The sequence below is a fragment of the Arachis hypogaea genome, chromosome 2, assembly GCF_003086295.3.
Source record: "Arachis hypogaea cultivar Tifrunner chromosome 2, arahy.Tifrunner.gnm2.J5K5, whole genome shotgun sequence".
NCBI lineage: Eukaryota > Viridiplantae > Streptophyta > Magnoliopsida > Fabales > Fabaceae > Arachis > Arachis hypogaea.
The window spans coordinates 99,246,716-99,266,503 of NC_092037.1; the positions used below are offsets into that span (position 1 = coordinate 99,246,716).

The window sequence follows — 19,788 nt, forward strand, 5'->3', positions numbered from 1 at the left end:
AATCATCCCTCAAATTAGAAATTTTGAAACTGATTCATTTGTTTTGACCGAGGTCCACAGAGCATCAAAAAGATGTCTTCTCAGGGACAATTCCAAATCCACACCTTTGATAAGGTGCTTTGGCTCCAAGCAAAACTTTGAGCCATTGATTTAAAGCAGAGTTAATCCATCACTAGTTTCTACTTCTTTCTAGAAATGGTGTTGCAAAGAGTAGGAGAAGGAGTGAAAAAATCAACCTGCATGCAAATGGAAATTATTTACCTTTAACCTTTGACTTTGTTTAACATGCTTTGATTAGTGTGATATGATTTTGCTTTCATGATGAATCTTTTTCTTTCTTTCTTCTTTGGTGACAGAACCAGGAAGAAAAAACTCTCTCTTTTTCTGATTTTGACCAAAGTAAACTTGTGAATGTTAGCTTTGAAAGGCTTCTACTTAGTGGAAGCTTCTTGGACTTAGATTGAATGTATGTTTCATCCCAACTGAATTCTTTGCTTTATTATTTTTGGGCTTTATTGGTTAGAGAACCCATCAACAATCTTTGTTTCAAACTTTCAATTGCTCTATCTCATTGAGCTGCTGTTGTTGTAAGTTTGGCCTTATGCTTTATGTTTGGTCCAATTTCCTTTCTTCACACTAGCATTTCAGATTTCTTTTTCCTTTGGGCTTCATATTTTGTTGGGCCTATTTTCTTGCTTCTTGGACCAGATTTCTTCCTTTTTTCCTTCCTTATCTATTAGCTACTCTTTCTTTGGATTGCTCATGATGATATAAGTTCAGCCACTCATTTTCTTGGAGCTTCTGGATTTGAACTGTTGTTGCCTTTGTTTGCTTGTTATTGGGTCGGTTTTCTTGCTCCTTGGACCTGTATCACTAATTAACACATCAAACTCAATTGGGCTATTAACCCAACTTCAACATGTTTGTCATCATCAACTATTTGTTATTATTTACTAACATACGAGATAAAACAAAAAAATCTCTTGCATATTTAGCTTCTGAAAAAACAGAGCGAAAGAAATTCAGTTTTGAGCTAACTTGATTCAATCCTCCGCCCCCCAACCCCCTCAACCCCCTCTCCTCTCAAGTTCTAGCAGTTCCATCATGTATTGTGAATATGAAGAATTGTCATAGCATCTTGGAGATCTTCAAGCCACCTCTTGACAGCAAGGTCAGTGATCTGTTTCCTCTCAGCATCGTTCAATTTCCATTTTTTTTTTCTTTATCTACAATATTCTTTTAGATTACGGAGCATATAAACCAGCAGGATCACAATGGAGCAACTTCGTTAAAACTATACTAGAAAAAAGTCAAAAACTCACTTGGCAAAACCCGGACAAAGAAAAAGAGTACCATGCTATTATGATTTAAGGAGTTCATAATACAAGTTTATAAAATAAAATTTCCCTATTAACACCCAAAATAACAGACATAAATCCTAGTGGTGTGGTCGAATGCCATCAAGACCCGTCAAACCAACAGCTTAAATAACACAAAATTAGAAAAACTATACATCCCAGCAACTACTTAAGCATGTAATTCCCCTGTTCCAAACTTCTGCAACAATAGCCCCAATTGTAGAAGTGCTTCTTCTTTGCCTCTCAAGAACCAAGTGTACCATTTTGCTGAGAGTTTTGGATATCTCTATCATTGGCCATAGCTTACTTTGTAATCATCCAGTAACTCAAATAAATCTAAGAATGACCATGCAAAATAAATTACCCTTTATATTTGATCCATTCCTGAAAAGAAAAAGAAAAAGTAAAAGGAAATGAAAGAGAAAATTAGGAAACACAAGAAGTATATATTATGTGTCTCCACGTATCAACAAAAATTTCATAGCTGAAGGTATCAAGTGTGGCACCTATACATGCATCCAAGTATTTCACCCCCTGACACATCTTGTAATAATGCATTGCTTGGTATTCTTTGACCTAACCACGTGATAATGCAAACCAAATCTTAATCAGTAACTATATAGCACCATAAAATGCATGTATTTCAAGACAAATTTATTACATAATGAACTAACATTAAATTATCTTGGTTCATCATGAAACTTAAGATGCTCACTTGTTGGAAAGGAAATATACTACATAGCTACACAGTAATCAAATTGGAAAAAATGAAAAAAGAAAAAATTAATTATCCCTTCCTTTGAAAATGGACCCTCTGCATCTGCCAAAACAAAGAAGATGGTAGTTATTCATAAATGGGTAGTGCTCACAGTTGAGGACATTAACGAAAACTATGAAATGCCGAGAGAACTGAAAGTTCAACTACTAGTTAGAAATTTCATGTCATTTTTGTAACTAATAATAAAAATTTAAAAACACAGAATGTCAATCATAATGAATAGATGGTGGTTAGTCCATTACTCCATTAGCTTAAAATTGGGAAATAAAAGTAAGAATGAATATGATGTTGGAGAAGATGAAGTGAAGTGGGTTTAGGATAGAGATAGCAAAAGAGTCACCTGTTTTAAGATGTTGAGTCATTGCGAATCCGTTTGTCATCAACATAAATATAGGAGATGTGGGAAATGGATGGCCAAATGTGGGGGTCCTTCTTCTCTATGCCTTCACCCAACAACCCACATTCTCTGATTCTGAGTACCCTTAAACAGGCAGGCAGCCTTATTATGTTCTCCAGCTTAGGGCAGCCTGAAATTGATAAGTCTTGGAGGGACTGTGACTGTGACACCTCCAGAGATGTCAAATTTTGAAGTTCTTGGATTCTAAGATAATAGAGATTTGGGAATGTTGATAATGCGAGGGATGTGAGTGAATCACAGCTGTTCTTTATTGTAAGATACGTTAGTGAGTCATGTTGTTGGTGTTGCATTGGGAATTCTACATTCTTGCAATCGTATATGCGCAAATCTTCCAACGAAGGGGGCAAAGCATCCCCTGAAAATGATACCACTGATGAGCAATTTGAGATTCTTATATAACTGAGAGAGGTTGGTTGGGTGTGGGTCATGGCCTCAAACAGAGAATCCACAAGCTGGTTTCCTTCGATTCTTAGATGTTGCAGTGAAAGTGGTAGGTCCCGCATTCTTGCTTCCTGTTTGCCATATATTTCTAATTGGCATATGATGGGAGCTCTTGGCAGATCACAACCAAGCTCCTCACATCCTGAAATGACAATTTCTTTCAAAGCAGGAAGGAAAGAGGGCAAAACTCCTCTTAACTTAGGACAGTTTGCTATCAATAGATGCTCAAGTTGAGGAAATGGTGCATCATCTTCATCACATTCATATGACTCCCATTCCTCCCAGCAACCCATGTAATAAAATGACAGATATTTCAGGGATGGGAAGGGTGTCTGCTGATGATGATGAGTTCCATCACCCTTATAGAATGAGCCATCAATCATCTTCACCATATCACATTCTGAAATCTTCAATGTCGTTAGAGCGGGTAACTGTCCAAGTGAAGGAAGCACCCAACAATTCCTGCATCCACTCAGCTCCAACTCAGTCATGTTGTGGTACGAAGACTGCCCTACCCAATCTGGAAACATGGTACCTCTGTAATCCCAGATGAATAGCTCCTTCAAGTCTTTGTGAGGACGTAATTTGTCAAGTACATCTTTTTCAGTGTGGGAATCACAAACCTCACTTTCTTCAGGTGTATTTTTTCATCCATCCTTGCATTCGATGCTTCACCACTATTCTTAACATTCTCTAGTTTCTCAATACAAAATGAGCCATGAAGATGTGGTAGCTCTCCTAATTCTCCAATCCCATTCTCTTCATGTTTGCCTGCAATATAAAAACTTAAAAATTGCAAATCTTTTAATTTGCTCATCTTTTTTGGCATCTCTTCCAAATCAGTGCCGCCAATATCAAGATGATGTAATTTCACAAGATTTTGCATGTTACTGGGAAGCTTTTTAAGATTTCTACAAAGTTTCAACTTCAGGGTTTGTAAATTGTACAAGAAACATAATGACTCGGGCAATGTCACGATGGATGTGTATGAAAGATCCAAATAACGCAAATGGATCAATTCACCAATTGAACGATGCAACAAGTTTTCATCATCTGAAAAAAATTTAAATGACAAAACTCGTAAGCACTTCAATTGTTCTAGTAAGTCACAAGGAACGGCTACTCTATCTCCCTCTCGGGTTCCATGACCTTTATGCAAATTGAGTTGCAACAATGTCCTCACATGTTTTAACCTATTGCATGCTTCCATGATCTTCATAAAAAATCTTCTAATCTAACTAAAACTAAAAAAAGGATATATTAAAATATGAGAATAAATCCTACCACTTCTGGTCCTGAGATTTCTGTGCTTGAAAAAAAAAACCTGGGACGTATCGACCAAATAATAGGTCCGGTATTGGATGTAGCTTTCCCTCCAGGGAAGATGCCAAATATTTACAACGCTCTGGTAGTAAAGGGTCGAGACATTGTTGGTCAACAAATTAACGTGACTTGTGAAGTACAGCAATTATTAGGAAATAATCGAGTTAGAGCTGCGCTACAGATGGTCTAATGAGAGGAATGGAAGTGATTGATACGGGAGCTCCCCTAAGTGTTCCAGTGGGCGGAGCAACTCTAGGACGAATTTTTAACGTACTTGGCGAACCTAGTGGCGAGTTTTCGTATCATGCTTTGCTGCATTCTTGAGTTCAAGGATACTAGAAAAGAACTTTCCAGCATAGAACTTTGCTAAATCATGCATGAGATCGTGCATTACAAATGAATTTTTAGCAGAGTTAGAATGTTGAAAAAATGATCTCGAAACCAAATCATCAAAATATTCATAACCAATTTCTTCCAAAGTGTTTCCACTCTTTGGTTCTAGCAAAAGACCTTCTGCCATCCACAATAATGTCAATTCATCTCTATCAAATTCAAAGTCCTTAGGATACAAAGAACAATAAACAAAGCAGCGTTTTAAATATGATGGGAGGTGATAATAACTGATCCTCAATGCAGGAAGAATCCCACTATCCTCCTCAGAGAGTTCCCAGAATTCACTATTTAAAACATCATTCCAATCCTTTTCATTATCTTTCCCACTCAATAACCCTCCAACTGTTTGAGCTGCCAAAGGTAATCCTTTACATTTTTTAACAATTATTCTACCAATTTCTTCTAAAGCTGAATGATCTCGGAATTCTGTAGGACCCCATGCTCGATTTGCAAACACCGACCAGCATTGTTCTTCATCCAACAAACTTAAATTGTGAGCTTCATTATGTTTAGTTTTCACCACAGAAGCAACTGTATCAAGACGTGTTGTTACAAGAATCTTGCCTCCCTCACTTCCACATTCAAAAGGTGTAAGAAAACTTTCCCAACGCTCACGATTACTGCTCCAGACATCATCCAGAACAACCAAGAAGTTCTTCCCCGCTAGCCCATTCTTCAAATGATTTTGAGCTGTATCTAAATCATTTGAGTAACAAGGACTGCAAGTTTTCTCTATCACAATCTTTGTCACCTTAAGAACATCAAATTCCTCCTCACCAACACAAACCCATGCCTTCACGTTAAACTTCTGCTGCACTTTGTCATCATTATAAACCAATTTAGCCAAAGTTGTTTTTCCTATCCCACCCATGCCCACGATGGGAATCACGGACAGTTCACCATTGTAAGCATCATCTAAAAGCAAATTCACTATGGCATCCCTTTCTTTGTCCCTTCCAACAAATATATCAGATTTTTTAACCAGTGAGGTTGATGGAATCCTCCCAGACATGTTCTTGGCTGCAATCTTTTCCAGACGAAGGATATCTTTGTGTTTTGCAATATCTTCTAGTCTAGCAATGATTTCTTCAATCCTAGTGACCATCTCCCTATCTTGCAAATTGAGAAAGCGAGACAAGAAGTTACCTGGTGGATCCTTCTGAGTAGCAGCTTTGGTAGCGACTTCATCCAACAAGTCGTCAGCATCATAGACAGCATCTTGGAGATCTTCGAGCCACCTCTTGACCGCAGAGTCAGTGATCTGCTTCTTCTCAGCATCATTCAACACAGCTTCAACCACATTCAGAATGGTCTTCAGCCTTTGAAGCAGCTTCTGGTCAACCTTCTTTCCTCTCATCATGTTGATGATCTCAGGATCAGACAGCCTGTCGAAAAGGACATTGAGAAAAGAAGAGAGAAAAGCTCCTCCCACAAGTTCAGCAGTGATGGTTCTAGTTGAACTTGAGAAGGGGGGGTTGAATCAAGTTGGTTAAAAACTCAAAGTTTCTAGTTCTGTTTTTTGCTGTTGCTCGAGTTGCAGGAGATTATTTGAAATAGTCTCATACGCAGAACATTAAATGAAAAGAGGAGAAGAGAAAGGGGCCAGCATGTATCCTGATTCGGATTCTTAGTGCCATGAATCCTACATCCAGTCTCCACCACAAATCATGGTGGAATTTCACTATAATTCTCAGATTACATTCACCAATACTATTGAATTAATCCCTAATCCAACTAGTATCTACCCCTAAGCTTTATACACCAAAGCTTAGCAACCCCAAAGTGCTATCCCAACTTAGAAGGGGAATCTACACAGATTCAATTCTCACCAAGTGCTAACCCAACTTGGCAAGGGGAACTAATCCTAGTTCATTCACCCAAATTACATCAGAAAGAAAAACAGTGGCTATTTTGCATCACTCTTGCCTTTTCTCTCTTGGCTTTTGATCCTCACATATTTGCCTTTTTCTCAAAACAGAAAATAACGCAAGACAGCCATAGCATAAGATCAGAATTAAGCTTGAGTAGAAGAAAGAGATTCCAGCTCAGTTTTAGAGAAGGTGCTCTGAATGTGTGTACTCTCTCTCTTGACTTCAAATGTTGGAGTGAAGCTTGCTATATATCTTCATCTTGGCTTCATTGTAGCTTCATCTTTTTGCTTGTCCTTGCTGCCCGTTGGGGCTTTCTCTGAGGGCATGCAGTCCTTGCTCCTCTGCTCCACTAACGCTGCTTGTTGGAGGGTTTGATCCACCAACCTCTGTTGTCCTTGGAGCTGCTGTCTTTCTTGACATGCAAAGCACTTTCATTTTTGAGCCATTCCAATTACTGTCCATAGCTCTGCATTTTTGTTTTGCTCTTCCAAACTTGCTAATGATCTTCTGCATTTTGATTTGCTGATGTCCTTTGTGTAGTGGCATTGTCCTTGTGTGTTGTTCTTTTTTCTAGAGCCACAGCTGTCCCATAATAGTGCCAAATGTCCCATTACCATTTTCTTCTTTTGTTCAAACCATGAGCTTGCGGATCTCTCTCTTGGCTCATAGGTTCTAATTAGTTTCTTCATTTACTTGTAATGGGCTGAAGCAACATGTAAATGGCCTGCATCACTTAGCATACACACATTAAGCAATATTGGGCTTTTCACCCAAAACAATGTTTGTCATCATAACATAACCCAAAATCAAACTAGGCTCAACAAGCAGCCATGTTCACAAGATCAAAGTACGAAATAGTAAGGGAAGTGGTTTGTAGTATGCACTCAAAACTCCGAATTGACGAAAACTGAAGGGTAATAGTGAAGTGGTAGTTTGCAGTGTAGCATAGCCAAGTATATGGCGTGGTGCTGATATTTTCTTGAAATGCTTACTGTTATTGGTACCCGGGACAAGTTCACATATGCTTCTTTGTTTCTTCCTCCAAGGCAGTGACATGTTTCAGTGCTTTCAAAAAGTTTATGGCGCACTTCAATTATTGAGTAGTGCACGTATACTCTTTTTTGTTTTTGCATCACATTTCATTCACTCATTTCTTACTTTTTTTTCTGGATAAGATACTTCTATTTTCTAAATGGAATGCAAATGTATTGAAATCATGAGTTTGATGTTTAACGTCATGGGGACCATCCTCCACCAACTGAAGAGGAATCCAAATGTGAATGGTCCTTAATTGTATTATTAGCTATACATACAGTAAAGTAGCAAACTGCTTTATGCAAACAATAAAAAGGGTTTTGTTTAAGCAAATATTTGTTGTTTTCCCCCATTTACCCAAAATCACGCAATCATACGATGATTTAGTATTAGATTACAGAATATGACTATTTGGATTATAAATTAAATTATTGCATAAGATAATGAAGATGCCCTTATATTTGAATTTGTTGCCACACTCTCAGTGTGTCCAAATGTATCTTACAATGTCCAAATTTTTACAGGGAAAACAATAATCTAAATAAGAATATTGTAGGATGATTTTATCAAAGTTGGATGATTTCATTTTTTTTATTATTATTTTTAATGTATTTGTCCAAATTCTCTGCATTAAATATATAAACTGCAGAAGAATGACATTTACTGTAATCTCAACAAATAAGCGAAGCCAGGAAATTTGACAAACACAAGCTGAACAAACAAAACATTTTGTAAAAAACCATACTCAATTATGCAGCTTGTTTGTACTGCTTGCTTATAATTTAGATTGATCAAGTGATAAATTTTATAGCTTCTATTTGCCATTGGGTTTTCTTATGTAATCTTGTCCATAGTTTTTACAAAAAATAATACTTATTATTAATAACCTGAAGCAAAGGTGAATACAAAATTTATAGGTTATTCATGAAGTTCTTTTTGAGTTTGTACTCAAACTCAGGCTTCTCACAAACAAAAGGGTAAGGAAAAGGTGGTAGTTATCTGCTAGGTTGTTTGGCCAAATTTACCTTCAGATATAGATACAAAGCACTAGATAGAAATGTGCAAAAACATGTTTTAACTTTGTTACAGAAGTAGATTTTTTTATCTAAAGTATAAATTTATTTACATTGTTATTTAACTAAATTCATCCTTGTCATCTTTTGAATGTCTTTACATGTATAGGTTGTAAAATATAATCACTTTTGTTAATAGAATAACACATGATTAAATATCTGTGTCAACTGACTTACATGTGGACATAAATTAAATCCAACTTTTTTGTGATATTTTGCTATTAACTAAGAAAAGAGAAGGATCATACATGCTACTTAGTAATTTATTAACATATATATTAATAAATTGCATAAAAATTTATGTGAGAAGTCCATACTCATAAAAGTACATATAATGATAAATTTTTTACTTGACCCATGTCAGCCTTAGATATTATCTTTTCCCTTTAATTAGTTTTTAACAACAGCATTTTGTGATACATTACAGAAAATGAAAAATTATTCCATACTCATTTTTTCTTCTACTGCAATACATTCCCACTTTAATCTCTGATACAAAAAAAGTTATAAAACCGACTTATCAAATAGGTGTCCAACAGAAATATGAGATGGATCTTTACAAGATCAATAGCTCCAACTATATGGTGCTTTTTCTACCTCTCAAGAATCAATTAAACAATTTTGTATAGAGTTTTGGAACTCTTTAGTTCAGGGTCATTTCTGTCAACATAGTATAGGCCATAGCTTAATAAGATTACTTTATCTAATAACTCAAATAAATCTAAGGAGGACCACGCAAAGTACCCCTTTAAATATATTTGATCCATTTTTTTTGTCTGTGTGGGTGTTTTTTGTGGGGGGGGATGAAATGGGAAAGTAGAAAACACAAGATGCATATACTTGGTCTTATTAATAGTTTACCAAATTTGATTTATTTTACATCGAAAAAAAATCTGAAAAGGAGAAGAAAAGGGAGGGGGAAGGAGGGTTATGTTATTAATTCATCCAAATGCAAAATATCTTTTAGCTTATGTTGTGTATGAAAAATATTTTAAATTTCCATAAATCAGAACTGAAAAAAAAAATCTGAGTATATTAAGAGCACAAAACTAGAAGAATCTAGATGCTGTTTCCATTCCTCAAGATATCAACCGTGGAACCAAACATGAAAAATTAACAAAATTATTCTCACTTACTTCACACAGAAAAGTGTAACATGTCATTTTAGTAACTAATAATAAAATCACAAAACGAGACAGAACTTGATTCTAAATCAAATGGCATAATGCATCTCACTAATTGACTCAGCTAAGCAATCCAAATTATTTGTTCTATCAACAAATCTGAATGCACACTTTGTAGGATACACATTCAGTTCATTTTTCAGTTGAGAAAGAGTAAGGGCTGGTGAGTGGTTGCTGGTTACACACCTATTTCCTTCCATCCATGTAGAATCTTGATAATAACTTCACTCAATTCATCAATCATCATTTTTCCCAAAGCATCTATGATCACATCAAGCTCCTTCCAGCCATATATTATAGCTCTGTTTAAAAGAAAAAGATTATGAATATTAAGAATTGTCATGTATTGTGAATTTGTGACAACAAAAAAAACTAAATGAGAGTTTGAAGGTTTCACTATACCTCTCAAGATTCATCTCCTTCATCCTCTGTCCCAATAAGCTGTGCTCAATGTACAATGCTAGAAGAAAGTGTTTCCATGATTCTACAATGCCTGCCTTTTTCCATTGTCTTAAACTGCACATTAGTATGTAAGATATGATACAAGGCTTACAGAATGATGATTCCTAAGGTTAAGAATGAAATACAGACAACAAAAGGTTCATCTTTACCTGTTTTAAAATGTTGAATCATCATGAAATCTGTCTCCAGAAGCAGGATATAGTATGCCAAATGTGGGGATCCTTCCTCCATATAAGTTCACCTAACAATGGACATTCACCGATTCTGAGATCGCTTAAAAAGGCAGGTAGCCTTATGTTCTCCAGCATAGGACATCTCTTAATTGATAATTGCCAGAGGAACTGTAACTCTGACACATTCTCAAGAGATCTCAAATTTTCACATCTTTTGATTGTCAGAAGTCTGAGATTTGGAAATGCTGGGAACATGAAGGATGTAAGTGAATCACAACTCACAACTGTTGTCTATTTCTGGAAACATTGTACCTCAGTAGCCCTTGATTCTTAGCTCCTTCAAGTCTTTGTGAGGATGTAACTTGTCAAGCACACCTCTTTCAATTTGGGAATCAACCACATCAATATATTCATCTGATAACCATTGTAGGAATATGATTTTGCTACAGGAAAAAAAAATTAATTATATAGACATATAAACTAATTTTTACCATAACAAGCCCACATATTCAAAAGAGATGACACAAGGTCAACCACTAACCAAAATTAGTAAACCTATCAGAACATTCACACAATTTTCAACAGGAAAATTTTTCAAAACAATCGCAAAAGCACTAGTATGACAGGTTATAACAATTTTATGAGAACTCATGAAATGCAGTAAATAAACATGCTAATAAAGAGATGAAAGTTAGAAGAGAGTTACTCAGTGATATATCCTGGTTCGAATCCAATAATGTAGAATCTACATCCAGTTCCCACCATAGAAAATGGTGGGATTTTCACTAAACGGATTCAGAATTCAAATTGTCAAGATTACAAGCCACTCAGACTCTCTTAAGGCTTTTGCTAGATGCTCTCACTCACATACAAACACTATGCCTTTTTTCTTTTACAGAAAAGTGAACACCATACACAGTAAACACATTCTGATTTTACTATTTGAATGATGATATTCTTCTCTCTCACTTTCTAAATTTCTAATTTTCTGATTTTACTCAAAAGTTTGGAATTGGAAGCTCAAGGCAGCTGAAAAATCTGTTACTGAATGTGAGTAGAAATGTGTTGAGGGTAGAAGTTGAGGAATGAGTTTCTTGGGACAGGAATACTTTGGTTACAATAGTGGGGATGTGGGTTGATGAATAACCTATTAATTTAAAATTGGAAATAAAAGTAAAATTTGGGTAAGGGAGAATGAATATGATGTTGGTGCATATATGGAGAAGATGAAGTGGCTTTGAGATATATATAGAGAGAAAAAAGAGTTACCTGTTTTAAGATGTTGAGTCATTGTGAATCCGTTTCCCATTAACATAGATGTCAGGGATGTAGGAAATGGACGGCCAGATGTGGGGGTCCTTCCTCTCTATGCCTTCACCCAACAATGGACATCTACTGATGTAGAGAAAATGTAAAGAGGCAGGCAGCCTTATGCTGCCCAGAGATGTCAAATTTTCACATCTTGCTATTGTCAAATACTTGAGATTTGGGAAAGCTGGCAATGTGAAGGATGTAAGTGAATCACAGCTGTTGTCTATGCGTAGAGACTCTAGCGAGTGATGTTGTTGTTGGTGTTGGATTGAGAATTCTACATTCTTGCAATTCTCAATGGTTAGCTCTTTCAATGAAGGGGGCAAAGAATCCCCTGGAAATGATATGGCTGATGAGCAATTTGAGATTCTTAAATAATTGAGAGAGGTTGGTCGGGTGTGGATAATGGCCTCAAACACATACTCCACAAGCTGGTTTCCTTCAATTATTAGTCGTTGCAGTGAAAGTGGTAGGTCCCACATTCTTGCTTCCTGTTTGCCATATATTAATAATTGGCGCATGATGGGAGCTCTTGGCAGATAACAACCAAGCTCCTCGCATTCATTAATCCGGAGTTCTTTTAAAGATGGAAGGAAAGTTGGTAAATCTCCTCTTAACTTAGGACAGTGCAATATATGAAGTTCCTCAAGTTTTGGAAATGGTGCATCATCATAATCATCACATTCATATGACTGCCATTCCTCCCAGCAACCCATATCATAAAATTCCAGAGATTTAAGGGATCGGAAGGGTGTCTCCTGATGTTGATGAGTTCCATCACCCTTATAGAATGAGCCACCAATCATCTTCAGCTTGTCGAGCTCTGAAATGACTAGTCTCTCCAGAGAGGGTAACTGTCCAAGTGAAGGAAGCACCCAACAATTCCTGCATCCACCCAGCTGCAACTGAGTCATGTTGTAGTACAAAGGCTGCCCTACCCAATCTGGAAACATGGTACCTCTGTAACCCCACATGAAAAGCTTCTTCAAGCCTTTGTGAGGACGTAATTTATCAAGTACATCTTTTTCAGTTTGGGAATCACAAACCTCACTTTCTTCAAATGATGACCACATCAAATATAAAGCATTCAGGTGTATTTTTTGATCCATCCTTGCATTCGATGCTACACCACTATTATTAACATTCTCTAATTTCCCAATACTCAATGACCCATGAAGATGTGTTAGCTCTCCTAATTCCCCAACTGCATTCTCTTCATGCTTTCCCACTATATAATTACTTAGAAATTGCAAATCTTTTAATTTGCTCATACCTTTTGGCATCTCTTTTAAACCAGTGTCGAAAAGATCAAGATGACGCAAATTGACAAGATTTTGCATGTTGGAGGGAAGCTGTTTAAGATTTTTACAGCTTCTCAACTTCAAGGTTTGTAAATTGTACAAGCAACTTAAAGACTCAGGCAAAGTCACAATGGATGTGTATGAAAGATCCAAATAACGCAAATGGATCAATTTGCCAATTGAACCATGCAACAAGTTTTCATCATCTGAAAAAAATTTAAATGACAAAACTCGTAAGCACTTCAATTGTTCTAGTAAGTGACAAGGAACGGTTACTCCATCTCCCTCTGGGATTACACCGCCTTTATGCAAATTGATTTGCATCAATGTCCTCACATGTTTTAACCTATTGCATGCTTCCATGATCTTCATAAGCGAATCATCATCATTGTTGCGAGCACATGACACGTGGCGAGTTTTGGTATCATGCTTTGCTGCATTTTTGAGTTCAAGGATACCAGAAAAGAACTTTCCACCATAGAACGTTGCTAAATCATGCATGAAATCATGCATTACAAATGAATTTTTAGCAGAGTTAGAATGTTGAAAAATGATCTCGAAATCAAATCATCAAAATATTCATAACCAATTTCTTCTAAAGTGTTTCCACTCTTTGGTTGTAGCAAAAGACCTTCTGCCATCCACAATAATGTCAATTCATCTCTATCAAATTCAAAGTCCTTTGGATACAAAGAACAATAAACAAAACAACGTTTTAAATACGAAGGGAGGTGGTAATAACTGATTCTCAATGCAGGAAGAATCCCGCTATCTTCCTCAGAGAGTTCCCAAAATTCACTATTCAAAACACCATTCCAATCCTTTTCATTATCTTTCCCTCTCAATAACCCTCCGAGTGTTTGAGCTGCCAAAGGTAATCCTTTACATTTTTTAACAATTTTTCTACCAATTTCTTCTAAAGCTGAATGATCTCGGGATTCTGTAGGATCCCATGCTCGATTTGCAAACACTGACCAGCATTGATCTTCATCCAACAAACTCAAATTGTGAGCTTCAGTATGTTTAGTTTTCACCAAAGAAGCAACTGTATCAAGACGTGTTGTTACAAGAATCTTGCCTCCCTCAGTTCCACATTCAAAAGGATTTAGAAAACTTTCCCAACGCTCACGATTACTGCTCCATACATCATCCAGAACAACCAAGAAGTTCTTCCCCGCTAGCGCATTCTTCAAATGATTTTGAGCTGTATCTAAATCATTTGAGTAACAAGGACTGCAAATTTTCTCTATCAGAGCCTTTGTCACCTTAAGAACATCAAATTCCTCCTCACCAACACAAACCCATGCCTTGAATACATGAAACTTTTGCTTCACTTTGTCATCATTATAAACCAATTTAGCCAAAGTAGTTTTTCCTATTCCACCCATGCCCACTATGGGAATCACAGACAGCTCACCATCGTTAGCATCATCTAACAACAATTTCATTATGGTATGTCTCTCTTTGTCCCTTCCAACAAATATATCAGATTTTTTAACCAGTGAGGTTGATGGGATCCTCCCAGACATGTTCTTGGCTGTAATCTTTTCTAGACGAAGGATATCTTTGTGTTTTGCAATCTCTTCTAGTTTAACAATGATGTCTTCAATCCTAGTAACCATCTCCCTATCTTGCAAATTGAGAAAACGAGACAGGAAGTTACCTGGTGGATTCTTCTGAGTGGCAGCTTTGGTGGCAACTTCATCCAACAAGTCATCAGCATCATAGATTGCATCTTGGAGATCTTCGAGCCACCTCTTGACAGCAGAGTCAGTGATCTGCTTCTTCTCGGCATCATTCAGCACAGCTTCAACCACATTCAGAATGGTCTTCAGCTTTTGAAGCAGCTTCTGGTTAACCTTCCTTCCTCGCATGATGTTGATGATATCAGGATCAGACAGCCTGTCGAAAAGGACATTGAGAAAAGAAGAGAGAAAAGCTCCTCCAAGTTCAGCAGCCATGTTCACAATATCAAGAAAGTATGAAAGTGTAAGGGAAGTGGTTTGTGGTATGCACTCAAAACAGAAATGGTAGGTTGCAGTGAAGCTTAGCCAAGTATATGGTTCGCTGCTGATATTTTCTTTAGTAAAAGTAAATTGACATAAAGGATAGGGTCCACTGTTGCATCCAATAACCAATATCCCCTCTTTGCTTCAATGATTAAGTAGATATTTGTCAACAATAATAACACCCTCTATTTATGCATTTATTTACCAATACAAAGTGTACTGTGTAATTCCTGTAGGATGATTCTAGCTCTATTTTGTTTTTTTTTTTTTACATCACACTTCATTCACATATTTCGCCGTAAATAGAATCCAAATATCTTGAAATGAAGGTGAAAAAGTATAGGTTGTAAAATATAATCACTTTTGTTAATAGAATAACACATGATTAAATATCTGTGTCAACTGACTTACATGTGGACATAAATTAAATCCAACTTTTTTGTGATATTTTGCTATTAATTAAGAAAAGAGAAGTATCATACATGCTATTTAGTAATTTATTAACATATATATTAATAAATTGCATAAAAATTTATGTGAAAAGTCCATACTCATAAAAGTACATATAATGATAAATTTTTTACTTGACCAATGTCAGCCTTTGATATTATCTTTTCCCTTTAATTAGTTTTTAACAACAGCATTTTGTGATACATTGTAGAAAATGAAAAATTATGTTAAACTCATTTTTCTTCTACTGCAATACAATCTCACTTTAATCTCTGATGCAAACAAAGTTATAAAACCTACTTATCAAATAGGTGTCCAACAGAAATATGAGATGGATCTTTACAAGATCAATAGCTCCAACTATATGGTGCTTTTTCTACCTCTCAAGAATCAATTAAACCGTTTTGTATAGAGTTTTGGAACTCTCTAGTTCAGGGTCATTTTTCTGTCAACAAAGTATAGGACATAGCTTAATAAGATTACTTTATCTAATAACTCAAATAAATCTAAGGAAGACCACGCAAAGTACCGCTTTATATATATTTGATCCCTTTTTTTTTTTTGGGGGGGGGGGGGGGGGATGGGATATGAAATGGGAAATTAGAAAACACAAGATGCATATACTTGGTCTTATTAATAGTTTACCAAATTTGATTTATTATTTTACATTGAAAAAAAAATCTGAAAAGGGGAAAAAAAAGGGAGGGGGAAGGAGGGTTATGTTATTAATTCATCCAAATGCAAAATATTTTTTAACTTATGTTGTGTATGAAAAATATTTTAAATTTCCATAGATCAGAACTGAAAAAAAAATCTTATATATTAAGAGTGTGAAGGTATCAGCCTCCTTGAGAAGAGGAAGAAGAAGAATAGAGAAGAGGAAGAAGAATATCTAGAAGATGCTGGAAGGTTTTGGAAGTGCAATTGTAAAATGAATTCAATCACACAAAAGTTAGTACAGGGACTGATATATATACACATAGGGTTTAAACGGAAAGACTAATTGATTTCTAACAACTTTGCTAATTTGGCTCTAACTGACTTCTAACAACTTTGCTGATGTGGCTCAGTAGTTCTAACTAACTGCACGTGTTTTCTGCAAGTGCAGGGTCATTGCTACTAACATCAACCCTGCTACTGGACTCTACTCTTGTATTACTACTAACATCAACACTGCTACTAATTTCTCTGCTGTCTGTCTCCAGTTCTCGACCAGCAATTCTGAGTTGTGGTTTGAATTTTAGAAAGGATACACTTGACAGTGGCTTTGTAAGGTAGTCAGCTATTTGGTCGTGGGAAGGAATATGAAGCACATGAATCTTTTTGTTGGCCACAAAGTCTCTGACAAAATGAAGGTTTAGCTCAAAGTGTTTGCTTTTGTTGTGAAGAACAGGATTGGTTGCAAGTAGCACAGCACTTTGACTATCACAATAAAGGCTTGGCTTGGTGGTGCATGGCACTTTCATCTCACTCAGCAGGTTTTGAACCCAAATAATTTCAGTGAGGCACAATGCCACTCCTCTGTATTCAGCTTTTGTGGAACTTCTAGACACCACTGTCTGCTTTCTGCTTGACCAAGAGACCAAGTTAGGTCCAAGGTAAACACAAAAACCACTGGTAGATTTTCTATCATCAACATCACTCCCCCAATCTGAGTCACTGAAGCCATAAATTCTGCAGTCACTCGACCTTTGAAACCTTAAGCCATGCTGGGTTGTGCCAGCCAGGTACCTCAGTATTCTTTTGACAGCTCTCCAATGAGTTTCTAGAGGGTGGTTCATAAATTGTGAGACTTTATTGACAGCAAAGGTAATATCTGGTCTGGTGATTGTTGCATATTGGAGGCCTCCTACAATGGATCTGTACAGCGCTGGCTTCTGAAATGCTTCACCATCATGCATTGAGAGTTTCAAGTTGGAAGCTATTGGGGTAGGCATGGCTTTTGCATCATGCATTCCCGCTTTTGCAAGCAGCTCCTTGATATACTTGGTTTGGCAGAGGAGTATTTCATTGTCGTTTCTCTTAACAGCTTCGATACCCAAGAAATAATTCATTTCTCCTAGGTCCTTTAGAGAAAAGATTGAGTTAAGCTGGCCGATTAGTGTGGCAATTTCAGAGTCTGAGCTCCCTGTGACTAAGATGTCATCGACATAGACAAGAATATAAGTTGCTGAGGATGTTGTAAATCTTGTGAAGAGAGACGTGTCTGAGATAGTGTTATGGAATCCAAAGCTGTCGAGGGTTGTCTTGAGCTTAGTGAACCACGCACGAGGCGCCTGCTTCAATCCATATAGTGACCTCTGAAGTTTACACACATGATGCAAATGGTTCGGTGAGAGAATGCCTTCCGGTTGAGTCATATATACTGTTTCTTCAAGGTCCCCATTTAAAAAGGCGTTGTTGAAGTCAAATTGCCTTATTCTCCATCCTTTTGCCAAAGCCAAAGTTAGCATGATTCGCACAGTAGGTGGCCTTACTACGGGACTAAAAACCTGGTCAAAATTCACGCCTTCCTTTTGGTGAAAACCCTTTGCCACTAGTCTAGCTTTGTACTTTTGAATGGTGCCATTGGGATGTCTCTTTATTCTAAAGATCCATTTGCAACCAATGACAGGGGCAGCATTAGGAGTGGGTTTGGGGACTAGCTGCCAAGTGTGGTTCCTCAAAAGAGCTTCATATTCCTCCTCCATTGCTCTTCGCCAATGGGGACAGGTGAGAGCCTCTGCTACTGTCGGTGGCAGGGTCTCCGAGAGGTCAGTGGTACCTTCTTGCACTACTGCTGCATACGTTTTAGGCTTGAAAATTCCAGATTTGCTTCTTGTTTACATTGGATGCTGGTTCGTTGACAAGGCAGCTGGGGCTAGCAGTACAGCTTCAATCCTGGGTGATTGATGAGCACCTGCATTAGGAGTGACATTGCTGGGAGATGGATTAGCGACAGCAGTAGTATCATCAGAAAGAGCAGAATAATCAGACACAGATACAGGTATGACAGGTAATGATGCATGTATGTCATTGGGAATATTGGAAGTATCATTTATAGAATGCAATGTAAGAGGTGCATTAGGAGGGGGTGGGGGTGTGATGAGAGGAAGAGGTTGAATAATGGAAAGAGGACTGAGATTGAAAGTGGGATTGGGGATTGGTTGTGGGATATTGTGGTGAGGTTGGGACCGAAATAGTTGTGGGTAAGGAAATTCTGATTCATTGAAGTACACATTTCTTGAGATAACTTCTCTTCCATTTGGGAATAAGCACCTATATCCTTTGTGGTCTGTGGCATAACCAATAAATATTGATTTGTCAGATCTGTGATCAAACTTGTGTGCATTGTATGGTCTTAGCAAGGGATAGCAAGTGCAGCCAAAGGGTTTTAAAAAATCATAGTCAGGTTTGGTATTGGTGAGGGCTTCTAATGGGGTTTTGTTGTTGAGAAGTTGGGTGGGCAATCTGTTTATGAGATAGGTGGCAGTCATGGTTGAGTCTTCCCAGAATGTGAGAGGTAGGTTGGCTTGAGCTAGTAAGGTGAGTGATGTTTCAGTGATGTGTCTGTGCCTTCTTTCAACGGTACCATTCTGTTGGTGGGTGTAGGGATAGGTAAGCCTGTGTTGAATGCCGTGATTAGTAAGAAATTGGTTGAATGCCAAAGACATGTACTCTCCTCCATTGTCTGCCTGTAATGCTTTAATCTTCAGTCCTGTTTTGAGTTCAATAGCTGCTTTGTACTGTTGAAAGGCTTTAAAGGCCTGAGCTTTGGTGTTAAGCAGGTAAGTGGTGGTGTGTCTGGTACATGCATCAATGAAACATATATAGTAACGAAAACCTGATCTACTATATACTGGTGCTGGCCCCCAAACATCAGAAAATATTAATTCTACAGGTGCATAAGATGTACATGAGTCAGGATATGGCAATTGGTGTATTTTGCTTATGCAACAAGCATGACAAAATGAAGGATCAAGATTGTTTTTATTTATTGCACCAGCCAGCTTTGGCACATTACATTGTTTCATTACAAGTGTAACTACTTTATCAGAAGGGTGGCCTAATTTCCTATGCCACTGCTGAGTTATGTCACTGACTCTTTTACAAGTGATGTTTGTTGTGATAGGATCAAACTCCTTTGTTATAGACTTAAGAAGACCTTTGTTTTCTGAATTTTCTTTTTCTTTTTCATGTAGGACAGATATTTTATTACAAAGGAAAAT

At 37.1% G+C, this 19,788-nt stretch overlaps 4 protein-coding genes across 7 annotated transcripts in view; all 4 read right to left on the reverse strand.

Annotated features, from left to right (window-relative positions):
* Positions 1–1,335: 1,335 nt before the first annotated feature.
* LOC112720405 (putative disease resistance RPP13-like protein 1) overlaps positions 1,336–19,788 on the reverse strand; it is a 28,968-nt gene continuing 10,515 nt past the window's right edge. Inside the window, exons 3-5 of the mRNA XM_072206168.1 lie at positions 2,033–6,096; positions 1,865–1,934; positions 1,336–1,742 (exon numbers count right to left, since the gene is read on the reverse strand). Coding sequence (XP_072062269.1) covers positions 4,602–6,071 — 1,470 coding nt within the window. The 5' untranslated portion in view covers positions 6,072–6,096 and the 3' untranslated portion in view covers positions 1,336–1,742; positions 1,865–1,934; positions 2,033–4,601. The remainder of the gene's footprint in view (positions 1,743–1,864; positions 1,935–2,032; positions 6,097–19,788) is intronic.
* Positions 1,979–3,951, reverse strand: LOC112755891 (putative disease resistance RPP13-like protein 1). Its single transcript, XM_072206173.1, has 2 exons — positions 2,477–3,951; positions 1,979–2,178 (listed from the first exon to the last, which is right to left on the reverse strand). The coding sequence occupies exon 1, from the start codon at positions 3,523–3,525 to the stop codon at positions 2,482–2,484; it is 1,044 nt and encodes a 347-aa protein (XP_072062274.1). The 5' UTR covers positions 3,526–3,951; the 3' UTR covers positions 1,979–2,178; positions 2,477–2,481.
* LOC140177567 (putative disease resistance RPP13-like protein 1) lies at positions 3,558–4,205 on the reverse strand. The gene has a single exon (XM_072210692.1). The coding sequence runs from the start codon at positions 4,203–4,205 to the stop codon at positions 3,558–3,560; it is 648 nt and encodes a 215-aa protein (XP_072066793.1).
* On the reverse strand, positions 9,741–15,336 carry LOC112755905 (putative disease resistance RPP13-like protein 1). 4 transcript variants are annotated; one of them, XM_072206163.1, is made up of 5 exons: positions 11,779–15,336; positions 10,822–10,952; positions 10,486–10,577; positions 10,277–10,390; positions 9,741–10,176 (listed from the first exon to the last, which is right to left on the reverse strand). In XM_072206163.1, exon 1 carries the CDS (start codon positions 15,080–15,082, stop codon positions 13,634–13,636), a length of 1,449 nt encoding a protein of 482 aa, XP_072062264.1. In that variant the 5' UTR covers positions 15,083–15,336; the 3' UTR covers positions 9,741–10,176; positions 10,277–10,390; positions 10,486–10,577; positions 10,822–10,952; positions 11,779–13,633. The 4 variants fall into 4 exon arrangements, with proteins under 4 accessions (XP_072062264.1, XP_072062261.1, XP_072062262.1 ...); XM_072206160.1 differs by having other exon boundaries at positions 11,779–15,282; XM_072206161.1 differs by having other exon boundaries at positions 10,486–10,952.